Source organism: Bos mutus, chromosome 21, assembly GCF_027580195.1.
Source record: "Bos mutus isolate GX-2022 chromosome 21, NWIPB_WYAK_1.1, whole genome shotgun sequence".
In the NCBI taxonomy this organism is placed as follows: domain Eukaryota; kingdom Metazoa; phylum Chordata; class Mammalia; order Artiodactyla; family Bovidae; genus Bos; species Bos mutus.
Window position 1 is genome coordinate 26,742,393 of NC_091637.1, and position 13,657 is coordinate 26,756,049.

The 13,657-nt window shown below is 42.0% G+C and overlaps 1 protein-coding gene across 1 annotated transcript in view; it reads right to left on the bottom strand.

The window, feature by feature from the left end:
* Window positions 1-3,362: 3,362 nt before the first annotated feature.
* Window positions 3,363-13,657, bottom strand: part of TRPM1 (transient receptor potential cation channel subfamily M member 1) — a 73,477-nt gene continuing 63,182 nt past the window's right edge. The window contains 2 exon segments of the mRNA XM_014478406.2: window positions 3,363-4,498; window positions 4,501-4,637. Coding sequence (XP_014333892.2) covers window positions 3,381-4,498; window positions 4,501-4,637 — 1,255 coding nt within the window. The 3' untranslated portion in view covers window positions 3,363-3,380.

Genomic DNA, 13,657 nt, shown 5'->3' on the forward strand with positions numbered 1-13,657 from the left:
TTCTGCATGAAGCTCCCTCCTTCTGCCTAGAAAAGCCCTTGCCTACTGATTGTCAGTGGTGGGAGTCAGCCATTGAACAGGAGTCTCCTCTCCCCCTGACCCCCTGCAATGTTGCCAGCTTCTGAAATAAAGCAAACTTCCCACCAACCTTGCCCCTTTACTGACTTTAGAGCAGCCAGCAGCCAGACCCCACTTTCAGTAACAATGCTAGTTGGGGACTGTTAAAAGAGTCCAGATAACAGAAAGTGATGGTGGAAGCAGTCGGGGAGAGATAGTGTATGGTGGTTATGTACAAGGAAATGACAACACACCCCAGTATTCTTGCCTGGGAAATCCCATGGGCAGAGGAGCCTGGTGGGCTATAGTCCATGGGGTCGCAAAGAGTCGAAAAACGACTGAGCAACTAAACAACGTCTACAAAACTATGCCATTACCTGAGTATATGGCCCTTGAAGATAACTATTAAGTCATTTAAAACATCTTTTTCCTGAGGGGGAATTCTGGGAAGATGACAACAGCAGCATAATTTTTCAGTTTCCCCAGGAAAACAGACAAAGGAACTATAAAGCAAAACCGAAGCCCCATGGACAACATTCACCACAAATCTAAGTGAACTGGTTTCCCCAAGATTTCCAAAATATAGGTAAGTAGGAGTAAACCACAGCACTTAGAAGATTTTTGTGATATCAGCAAAGGGAATCAATGAGGCATCTGGAGAATTCCCAAATAGCCAGAAGGTATTTACTGGCCTGGCCAGTCAAGTGGAGAAGAGCAAGTGAAGTAGAGAATGGTGTTTGGGAGTGCAGGGGCTCCTGGTGGTCTGAGGGGTAGAACTTTTGAAACTGCTAGAGGAACTCTTGAAACTGACCTACCTGGGCTTCCTTTAAAGAAAGGGAGCCACACCAAGGACAGACTGCTGGGCATGGAAACAAAATGAGCCAAGTCAAGACAAAAGAAAGGGAAGGTCCAAATAAAGATGGAGGACCAAGAATTTCTGAAAATAAGCTGACTTTACAATTTTTATGTTGTTTGCAGGGCATGTGGGAATCTTAGTTCCCTGACCAAGGACTGAACCTGTGCCCTGTGCGGTGGAAGCATGGACTCTTAACCACTGGCCCAAGGGGGAAGTCCCCTGGCTTTTACAAAATTTTAATGCCAGACTGTAAAAATAAAGAAGGTTCTCTTGTGAAGTTAGAAAAGCTATCCTGACAACTGCTGTCTTCAAAAAGTTTGAGAAAACCTATTTCACATAACAATAATCAAGGGAAAGCATGGAAGTTAAATCCCATAGACAACTATTGTAATAAAAAAGAAGATCAGAATAGCATTCCTACAGACAGTAAAAGCACACCAGGAAGACACACCCTCCATACAGATCAAAAACAACACCCAGCATTTCATGGAGCTAAAAGACACAAAGAAGATCATAGGAAACATGAATAAATTAGGTAAACCAGAATTAGACATATTGCTTTCCAGGTGGCTCAGATGGTAAAGAATCCACCTGTAATGTGGGAGACCTGGGTTCAATCCCTGGGTCAGGAAGATCCTTAGAGAAGGGAATAGCTACCCATTCCAGTATGTCAACAGGAGACTCAGTGAGACTCCTGGGGATAGATTCAGGCCCCTCATCTGAAGCAAGGTAGGAGGGACCAAGAAAGGGGGGCTGTGTAATGAGTGGACAGGTGGAGAATTCTGATGAGAAGCTTTGCCTTCTTCAAACCTGTTCTCTAGTGCTGTCAGAGGTTCTCCAGCTTATTCTGAGAAATACTTTTTTTTAGGGTGTGGCAAAGGGCTTAAGAATTGATGCTTTTGAACTATGGTGTTGGAGAAGACTCTTGAGAGTCCCTTGGACTGCAAGGAGATCCAACCAATCCATACTAAAGGAAATCAGTCCTGAATATTCATTTGAAGGACTGATGCTGAAGCTGAAACTCCAACACTGGAGACTGAACTGAACTGAACTGAACTGAAAGGGCTGAAAGTTTTCTGGGCATCCAAAGCAAAGAATTAGGAATGAGGCCAAATAGAATGGGTTTATCCTTGGGTCAAATAACACAGGGAACAGGATTGATTGAACAGTCTTGATGTAGCAATAGATAAGCAGTTGTTTTATTTATTAAATAAATGTTATCATTTATCAAATAAATGTTATCATTTATTAAATGTCAAAGTCCCATCATCCATGCAATGGTGTAGCAGTGCTTTCTGGTAAATCCAGCCCAGTTCAGGGATTCTGATCTGCACATGAACCTCTTTAGCCTCCAGAGTCTCTCTGATCAGTATTTTTAGCACAACGGCACTGTGTCTCTCTCTCTACCTCTCTCCCCAACTCTTTGCCACTTTATGGCAATGTTATGTCTGAAATTCCAAATTGAGCCTCACCTTTTGTTTTTAGCTGTGACTCATCTTTGACACTCTTGAGAACTCCCACCTCGAACATGGATCCTTTAGATTTTAGCCACAGCTTTACACAGACCATTGCAATAGACAGAAGTACAATTAATTTGTATTTGGCATCCAGGACTATATGACAACAAGAAGATTCATATGGGACACAATTTTTACACATTAACAAAACTATTGGTCACCTTACCCTATTACAGTGTGACCTCTGATATAATCGTGGCCTTTTTTTCTTATTGTGTAATTTTAAAACATGAAAACATAAAACAAAAACCCATAAAGAAGATATGATACTTAAGTCCCCTTTCCAGTCCTCCCTTCTTGCACCTCTTAGTTTGTTTTCTCTTCCACCCCTCCTTTTCTCATGTTTGCTTTTTCTTTCATTTCCCTTTCTCACATAGCTGCTTACTCCCTTAAATAAACTATTGGTGACACCCAAAAGCATGTCTTTGGCTGTTTTTGGTCCTCAGAAACAGAGATTGTTGTAATTGCTGTTTAGGCGCTATGTCATGTCGGACTCTTTTGTGACCCCCGAGGACTGCAGCCCCCAGGCTCCTCTGTCCATGGGATTTCCCAGGCAGGAATACAGGAGTGGGTTGTCATTTCCTTCTCCAGGGGATCTTCCCGGCCCATGGATTGAACCTGGGTCTCCTACAGTGGCAGGTGGATTCTTTACCTCTGAGCCACCTGGGAAGCCCCAAAGAGATCATAGGCTCTTGCCTATTGATTAAGCAATTGGAGTCTTCACTTTTCTTGACCCTACTCCAACTTAAAAAAGAACAAAGTTTACTAACATATGCTACCAAACTATTACTTAAAGTTTAGTGCCTTTACATTTTAAATTAATCAAAATGTAAATTAAATTAATGGTCAAAGATCTCTAATGAAAATGTTTTCAGAAACTGATGATGTTTAGATGACCAAGATGGAACTCATCTGTGGTTCTGATGTAAAAACCAAAGAAACAAAACACATTAGCACTCTGTTTCTGAGGAAGTCTTCTCTTGCTGAACCTTGGGGTCTTCCATTGTAATTCCGGACACAACTACTAAGTTACTTACACTGCTGGCATGTCCAGGTCTGTGTAAGTTGCCCTGGAGGGCTTTCACACTCCTAGGACGGCCATGTAAACTTTTTGACCTTGAAGATGGGAATCCCAAAGTTTGGTGTGTTTTCACAGACAGTAAGTTTTCCTTGTCAGTTCTGTCAGTAACAGACAAGCGAGAGATCTGAGGGGCTGTTTTAAAAACACAGTTTTCATCTTCCTTATCTGTGAAATGTCCACAATGCTCAGCCTGCAGTGCAGCTTCGGATGCAAAGGAAGGTATTTCCGTGCTCCGAGATCGCATAATCTTTTGAACTTCATACTTCCATTCCGTGGTCCACTGCTGAACAGTTGAGGGGCATGTTGGGTCCCCGGCTGTACCCCAGTTGTTAGCCCCACCAACCACCTTTCTTCCCCGGGAATACACAAAGCTTCTGGACTTTAGAGTTTCACAAGCGCTGAACGTCTCATCAGGGTAATAGTGGCTTGTCTTTGTTTCTTCCAAGGGATAAGAAATGGTGCTTTCTACCTTTGTGGTTTCCACTGTCAGCTGAGTGCTTTTTTGAAAATCCGACTTGTCTTCTCCATGTATAGCATCTGTTTGACTTAAACTTGGGGAAGTCATTTCTTCTTTTTTAGTGTCTACCTGCCTTTCATCATTTTCAGCTGAAATCCCAGTATCTGGACCTGACTTCGGTTCCGAGCTGCTCTTGCAGTTGTCGGAGGCAAGCTGACCTCGGTCTGGGGATGCTGGCGCACCAGTACTGGGTGGCAAGCGAAGGCTGCCCTGGCGCTCTGGGGCCAGGTACGTCCTTTGGTCCTTCTCTTCCTTCCCACGGAAGGAACCGGCTTTTTTCCTGGACGCTGCCCCCGGCGGCATGCAGAAGGAAGTATCCTCATACAACAGCTCGTCCCCGTTAAAATGGTACCTATACAGGCTGTAGCCATCGGCGCTGCTGATGCTGCTCCGCCTGAGAAGGAACGTGGCATCACACTCCGAGGAGGCCCGGGACCGCGTCTGTATCAGGTCAGACTTGTCGATTCCGCCAGGTTTTCCAGCGCATTCACCATTCTGTTAGATAGTTCTTCCAGTTGGGAGAGGCGAAGGTCCACAGTCTGTAGGGAAGTTTTCATAAAGTTTTCTCTTTCGTTGATTTCCTCCAACCTCATTGACATGTTTTCAACTCTAGTGAATACAAAGGGAAAGGTGTATTACACCGAGATGAACTAAAGATTAAAACCAAAAATTAACGTTATTGTTGTTGTATGATTTTTTCAGGCTTTGGGGAATCATGGGACTCAGGCATATTTTTAAACGTCACACACTCCTAATATAACCACCTAAAATTACCCTGAGGAATATCAGGAAACAACAGAAGTACAGTTAACACATACGGTGCTCTTTACCATTCATCACACCAAGTACCTTATATATGTATTAATACATACTCACCAAGGTCCTACTCTAGGCTTGTTTAATCTCACAGCAGCCCTATGAGGCAGGCAGTCTTTTCAACACCCCCATTTTATTGATGGGGCTTCCCAGGTGGCTCAGTGGTAAAGAACCTGCCTGACAGTGTAGAAAGACACAGATTGGATCTTTGGGTTGGGAAGATTCCATGGAGAAGGAAATGGCAACCCACACTAGTATTCTTATCTGGGAAATCCCATGGACAGAGGAGTCTAGCAGCTGCAGTCCATTGGGTCACTGAAGTGTTAGTGACTGAAGAACAACAACATTTTACCCATGAGGAAATAGAGTCAAGGAGAGGGTAAGTAATCTGCCTAAGGATGCACAGCAGGCAAACACTGGGGCTCCAGCATGAGCTCCAGCTCTGCTGTCTAAGCTGGCACATCACACTGCCTCTGATGATAAAGGAAGACACTAGCACTTAGGTTCGTGAGATTTGAGTATAGCTGTCAGCAAGGAATGGTTACAATGACAAAATAAATACATTCAAATCCTTATTTGAAATTCAGGGGATTCAGAAAATACATTGTTAATAGTTAAGTTTAGGTTCATCACAAAGTATTAGAGGAATGCAAATCAAAACTACAATGAGCTATCTATCACCTTACACCAGACAGAATATCCCTCATCAAAAAGTATACAAATAACAAATGCTGTAGAGGGGTGTGGAGAAAAGGAAACTTCCTACACTGTCAATGGGAATGTAAGTTGGTGCAGCCACTATGGAAAAGAGTATGGAGGTTCCTTAAGAAACTAAAACTAGAGTTGCAATATAACCTCGCAATCCCACTCCTGGGCATATATCCAGAGAAAACCATAATTCGAAAATATACAGGAACTCCTGTGTTTATAGCAGCACTAAAATAGCCAGGACATGAAAGCAACCTAAGTGTCCATCAACAGATGAATGGATAAAGAAGATGAATTACTCAGCCATAAAAGAGAATGAAATAATGGCATTTGCAGCAACGTGGATGGACTTAGAGAATATCAGACTAAGTGAACTGAGTCATATGGAGAAAGACAAATACCAAATGATATCACTTATATGTGTCATCTAAAATATGACACAAATGAACCTATCTATGAAATGGAAACAGACTCATAGACTTAGCAGATCTCGTGGATGCCAAGGGGGAAGGAGAGTGGGAGGGAAGGTTTGGGAGTTTCTGATTAACAGATGCAAACTAGTATATGTAGAATGTATAATTAAGGTCCTACTGTATAGCACGGAGAATTATATTCAATATCCTGGGTAAGCCATAATGGAAAAGAATATGAAAAATAATATATATATGTATATAAGTAAATCACTTTGAAGCAGAAATTAATACAATATTATAAATCAGTTATACTTCAATGAAATAATTTTTTAATGCAAAAATAATTAAGTTCAGATTATCAGATATTTTACTTCAGGGACAAGTAGTCATTTAGCTATCTGAGAAATACCAATGAACTTAAATTGTTAACTATATTTAATAATTGGTATTCCCTTATGGGATTGTAAGGAAGATCATGGCAGATTATAAATATCTGCTTTTGAATTTTCTTTTAATTCTTAAATGATCAGGCAATAGCCTGTGTTTAGTTCATAATGTTGCCTGAACTAAAACCTGCTATGGTTCTACTTCTGTTGGCTGCATTGAACAGCTGTGCTCTCATGTGTGGGAGGGTCCTTGGATTCTATTCTTAATTCTTTTCATAGGGAGAGGACTATTTTTATGCCCCTTAGGAAACCACATCGTTTGAACAGGAAGGATCTGGCTTCCTGGAAGTTTGCCACCAGGAGGACCAATTTCACCAAATTCACCATGTATGAGGAGATGTGACTTCCTCCTTTAGAAGCTTCCCTACGGGGATTAACATACACACACTAGTGTATATGAAATAGATGATCAAGATAGACCTACTGTGTAACACCAGGAACTCTACTCAATACTTTGTAATAATCTCTATAGGAAAAGAATCTGAATATATATATATATATATATACACACATATATAGCTGAATCGTTTTGCTGTACACTTGAAACTAACACAACATTGTGAATCAACTATGGTTCAATAAATAAATAAATCAACAAATAAATATTAAAAAAAAAAAACCAAGCTTCCCTACCATTGGGCTTCCCTGGTGACTCAGTGGTAAAGAACCCACCTGCCAAGCAGGAGACGTGGGTTCCATCCCTGGGTCAGAAAGATCCCCTAGAGAAGAAAATGGCTACTCACTTCAGTATTCTTGCCTGGGAAATCCCATGGACAGAGGAGCCTGGTGGGCTACAATCCATGAGGTGGCAAAGAGTTGGACACAACTTAGTGACTAAACGACTACAACAACCATAGGGAACCCAACTACAGTTTCTAAGGGTTCTCTCTCCTCCTGCATTTCAGGGACCAATAAGAACTTTTCACTCCTAATTTTCCATGACTTCAAGTCCAACTTAATTGTCTCTGTTAAATGTCATGTCTTCTCACGCCCTTCAAATCCATTGCCACGAGGATTCATTCTTTTTGTGTTAGAAACCATATTGCTTCTGGAACAGACTTGAGATCCTTGAACAAACACAGAGTTTTGAGATAAAGCAGCTGTGCAAACTTTTAAAAATAAATAAGCCGGTAAAATAGAGATAAGTATCTTCTCAAATCTTTTCTAATTCTCTGCCTGACTTATCCCTTGTGTGACCTAATCCAGAAGACAGCATCATCAGCCACTCAGAAAAAGGAGACCTCAGACTCATCTGATTCTGTCACCTGACATCTCCCTAACCATCCCTCCTCCCCTGTGATGAATAGATAACCCCGCTGTGTGTAGGACGCCTCTTTAGGTGTCTCAGAAATGCCCCATCCCTACTGTAGCCACTCCCTTAACTGAAGCTGTGGAGGAAACAAAGCTTCAAGATGTGATTTAAGAATATTATTTCAAAATAGATAACTGTCAAGAACCTACTGTACAGCTCAGGGCACTCTACTCAGGCTCTGCAGTGACCTAAATGGGAAGGAAATCCAGAAAAGAGGTGATATGTGTATACATATAGCTGATGCACTTTTCTGTACAGCAGAAACTAATGCAACGTTGTATAGCAACTATACTCCAATAAAAAAGTAACTAAATAGAATGTTATTTCAAGCTCATTTTTAAATAGCTACAGTATGGAGATGGCACATTTTATGCCAAATCAAGGGAAGTTGTATTGAGTTTTTAGAGCATGTGTGAAAGAAGGAAGAAAGAACCAGGTGACATTCACTTCTCTCTGAAATGATTTAACAGAAAGGACACTTGGAAAACTATTTCCCCTTCCAGCCTTGACTTGTAACTTTTGTAACATGATGACTTAAGTGTGTTTCACAAATCTTGACATCCATATATGGAAATCAAGGGAGGGGTTTCCATTTCAGGAGGGGAAAGAGAAGGGATGGAGGAAATCACTGGGAAAGGGTCCCATCTCTACACACTGAATGGCAGGAAAACATATAAGAAAAATCCATCGTTTATAACAGAACTCACAGTGAGATACGGACTTTCCTGACTTTTGACATCTTAATTCTGTTTTCTTTTCAGCACAGAACAAAAAACTGTTCTAGGTCCGTGGCCTACCCATGAAATAAAGTCGATTTCCTCTCGAAGACATATTTCCAATAATGTCATATTTCTAAGGTCATGTTTTCTGTTTAAAGCTATCATACAGTTAGTTGATTACTTTTTCTTTTGGTGTACAGTTCTTTTTTTTTTTAATGTTTATTTATTTATTTGGCTGCACCAGGTCTTGTTTGTGGCATGCAAGATCCCTGCACCCCCTGCATTAGAATTGCGATTTCTTAACCACTGGACTACCAGGGAAGTTGCTGACCCATTTTTCACTGGATCATTTCCCCCTTATTATTGAGTTTTGAGAGTTCTTTAGATATCCTGTACACTAGCCCTACAGCAGATATGTGATTTGCATGTGTTTTCTCCCAGTCTGTGCCTCGTTTTTCATTGTCATAGCAGTGTCTTTGTAGAGCAAAAGTTTTTTCTTTTGATGAAATCCAGTCTATCACTTTTTCTTTTCTTTTATAGATGCTTTCTGTGAGTTGTACTTTCAGTTTAGTTTTAAAAACTTTCAGTGAAAGGATTCCCTGAACTCTAGGTGCTGAACAGGTATAGAATGACATGACCATATGGGTAGAGGTGGTTCAGTTCAGTTCAGTTCAGTTCAGTCGCTCAGTCGTGTCCGACTCTTTGCAACCCCATGAATCGCAGCACTCCAGGCCTCCCAATCCATCACCAACTCCCGGAGTTCACTCAAATTCACATCCATCTATTCGGTGATGCCATCCAGCCATCTCATCCTCTGTTGTCCCCTTCTCCTCCTGCCCCCAATCCTTCCCAGCATTAGGGTCTTTTCCAATGAGTCAGCTCTTCACATCAGGTGGCCAAAGTATTGGAGTTTCAGCTTCAACATCAGTCCTTCCAGTGAACACCCAGGACTGATCTCCTTTAGGATGGATTGATTGGATCTCCTTGCAGTCCAAGGGACTCTCAAGAGTCTTCTCCAACACCACAGTTCAAAAGCATCAATTCTTCGGTGCTCAGCTTTCTTCACCGTCCAACTCTCACATCCATACATGACTACTGGAAAAACCATAGCCTTGAGTAGACGGACCTTTGTTGGCAAAGTAATGTCTCTGCTTTTAAATATGCTATCTAGGTTGGTCATAATGGTTACAGATCTTCAAATATTTTTGTCCGTATCTCAGTATATCTAATACCTAGAGGATTTAAATTTGAATCTTATACCACTAAACCTGAAAGCAGTTTAACCAAAATGCATTTTTGTTAAGGTTCTGTGAATAATGTTTTCCATTCCATTCACATAATAGGCACAACAATCTATAAATCAGTGGAACTTTTGTAGTAACTTGGGCTTCCCAGGTGGCACTAGTGGTAAAGAATCCACCTGCCAATGCAAGAGACATAAGAGATGCAGGTTCAATCCCTGGGTCAAGATCCCCTGGAGAAGGAAACGGCAACCCATTCCAGTATTCATGCCTGGAGAATCCCATGGACAGAGGAGCCTGGAGGGCTACAGTCCATGGGGTCAAAAAGAGTCAGACTTGACTGAAACGACTTAGCATGCACCAACAGAATATATACCTAAGTAGGGCATAACTATTGACTTTCATAGACTCTTATCTATTAAATATAATGTCCAGGCTAGTGAGAAGCAGCTGTATAGCACAGGGAGTTCAGCCTGGTGCTCTGTGATGGCCTAGTGGGGTGGGATGGGAGGTGGGAGGGAGGCTCAAGAGGGAGGGGATATATGTTTACTTATAACTGATTCACTTTGCTCTACAGCAGAAACCAGCACAACATTGTAAAGCAATTATCCTCCAATTAAAAATAAAAATAAATAAAAAAATATGAGGTCCAAATTCATGTTCTCATGGTAAGAGTCCTGTGTGTCTTTGCAAAGGACAGAACACAGACATTGGGAGCTCTGTAGTAAGCCAGTTATTAAAACTCATTTTCTGTACAGTCATTTTTTTATGTGAAACAATCACCCTTTACCTGCAAGGCATCTCACAAATTATATGGGTATGTTTCCTTAATGATAGAGTTAAAAGGTAACATAAAAATATAATGTTAGTGGAGCAACCAGGTCCGGTTCCTACTTGACAAGACCCATGTTTCAAGATTGCATGGTCATCTATGTTGAGTTCTAAGACTATTCCTACACTGTCATTTCATTCCAGGTCTATAGATCATAGAGTTGTCTCATCCAGGCGAAATTCAGCTATTTTAATTCCCATCTGCTTCTTCGTATGGGGCTGCCTTTTAAGTTTAGTAATTGTAGGGAGAACACCCAGGGTGGCACCTGGTTGTGCTTACTTATGGAGTTTTTATATGTGAAAGACTAAACAAAGAACAATACTTGAGTCTTCAATCTTCTGTATTCATTCTTTTCAGTCAGCAAAAGACTTAGTAATTGCTGAAGAATATTAAGTTCTCTGGGATTCTGCCTCCATGCCACATCATTTATACACAGCAACTTGGCCAGGCAGACCTCAAAGCTCCTTGGATTCTAGAATTCAGGTCATCTAAATCATTAACCTTTCCTGACTCTGTTCTCTGCTCTGGCCAGACTCTGGTCAGGCCCTCATTGAAGCTCTTATTGATATCCTAGATTGTCTCTCCCTTACTTCCAACATAGCAGTGACAGTCCCTAAGCCTTCATCCATCATGACCAGGACTCCAGGGCTGGGCAGGGATAAACAGGGCTGGAGGTGATGTAATATGTTTTGCTGCCATTTGTGAACCCTGACATCACCATGGTACCCGCACTGACTGGTTCTCAGCAGCCCAGGCCCCCATCGGCCTCCCTTTTGCTGTACCTCAAGCATCATTCACTTTCTGCATCCTTGCCATCAGGTTGAGAGGCATGGAGCCACACTGACTTGACACAATAAAGAGTCACAACTGGGTTGTCATTATTGCCACCAGGAAATCTCTTGGTTTTATTGGCAGGAATATGGCATTCCTACCGTATTTCCCCTCAAGATGAACTCGGATCTTCCCTCTGGCTTCAAGTCTTTAATGTTGCTGGGTCATTCTTTCTCCCCATTCCTACTGCTGCTTTCTTACATGTCTGAATTTTCCATTCATATAAAACTCTTGGCCTCTCTCTAGCCTTTCATTTACTCTTGACAAAAACTGATTTTCTGGAGTGGGGACAAGGACATGAGTGTGCTTCTTTCTCTCTCTCTCTCTTTGGGAGCCCGCTGCCTGCGGGAGTGTGGGTTCTCATTTTGTCAGGGTCATGGAATAAGCTTAGCAGGGGAGAAGGCAGCGGGGGCTATGGGCTCCTGGAGCTGCCTGTGCCTGGGTGGGGACAGGAGTGTGTATTTGGCAAGACCTGATCCACATCCTCTAGCACAAAATGTATTACTAATAAAGCTGATGTTTTTAATCTCAGTCCAATGTCTACAATGACCTCTGATTTGGCTTTCAAAGTCACATAAGGAGTGAGATTGTCATTTACCAGGCACACTGAAACTCCACCACTTCATCTCACCCCTCTTCTATCATCTAAGCATCCTTGACTCTTATGAATTTATAAGATTAAGACTTTCAGGTAAGCTCTTCCCCCACCTTCCCCACTCCTATGTGGACAGCATACTCTCCATCAGAGGAATCACCACCTCTTTTCTAAGACTGATCATTCTTTCAGGTCTTTTTGCAGTTACTGTCTTGTTTCTCTGTTATGTCTTTATTAGAAGCATCTTTCTTACCAGCATCTTCTTTTCCTGGTACTTGGGAAGAGGATACCAAAAGATCAATTGCTAATTTCCCGTTAAGCCGACAGGAAACCCAAGACCTTCACAGAGATCCTCTCCCCACCCAATGCTCCCCAGTCCTGGTTAAGGGTGAAGGAAAGCCACTTTCTCCTGGACCCCCTCCTCTTTCTGTCTCTGGCGTCTACCTGTGATTCAGCCAAGAAAGCGTCAACAAAGGGAAGTGGAGGGGCAGGAATGTGCTCCCGTCACCCTGAGAACACAGCCAAGGGAAATGGAAAGCATTGTGTTTTTACTATCTCCCCACCCCCTGCCACCAGCCCCAGCACACTTTCATTCCTCTTACGTGTGCGAGGAGCCCCAGGAGGAAAACGCAATTTGGCAGCAACCTGATAATCACATTCCTGGAGCCTTGATCCAAGAATGGTAAAAATCCAAACAATGCTGGGAAAGGGAGAGGGGGCCAGGCAGAGTGAAAGAGCACTGTTTCCATGGTAAATCACTGCCTGTGATTACAGTCAAGTTAACGTATAACTAAAACGTGGAAATTAGGTTATAAGATGAGGCACCTTATCCTTCTCATACAGAAACCATTTTTTATAATCTTGAAAGGTTAGTAATTACCAGTAAAACAGCAAAGAAGTGTCTCAAAGTTTTATTGAAAAGTATTAAGGCCAAAAGTTGGTGTAGATAACCCTTGAGTTTGGCTGGTAGAATTATTAATACAAGGTGACTAGGTGTATGAGTCGGGAGGGGACAGAGCCCTGCAGCTGCCTGGGGCACCATCCCTCCTGTGGCCTGGGGCAGAGTCGGTGGCCTAAACACACACCAGGAAGACTTCATTGTGTATCATGTATTCTCTTGTAATTGCTAGGGCCCCTGATTGGGAACTATGTGCTGACATATTCTTTTGACATTGTACCATGTTTTTAAGTTTCTTGCTATACACATGTATATCAGACATGAAATACATGGTTTCAGAAAACTTAAATGCTCAAGACTCCAGGGTAGAAGGGGACTTCCCCAGTGGTCCAGTGGCTAAAACTCTGCACTCACAATGAAAGGGGCCCAGGTTTGATCCCTCGTCAGGGAACTAGATCCCACGTGCCTTGATTAAGAGTTCTCGTGCTGCAGCTAAAGATCCTGCATGCTGCAATGAAGATCGAAGCTCCCCAGTGCTGCAACTAAGACCTGTTACAGCCAAAATAAAATAAATAAATAAAATTTAAAAAGAATGATGCTCCAGAATCCCCTTAGGCATGGCTCCCTTGCTATGCTCATCCTTCTACGGACATTGTCCATTAAAGTCTTTGGAACAATGTCTTATCAATTCTCATGCACTTTAACAAGCTTCAGTTGCTTTTATGAAGTGATCAAGGTTCTCAAAGACTATAAAATGCGAAAAAAAAAAAAAAAGTCCATAGTGTGGGTTGATTGTTCTTGTCCACCTTTGCTAGTTG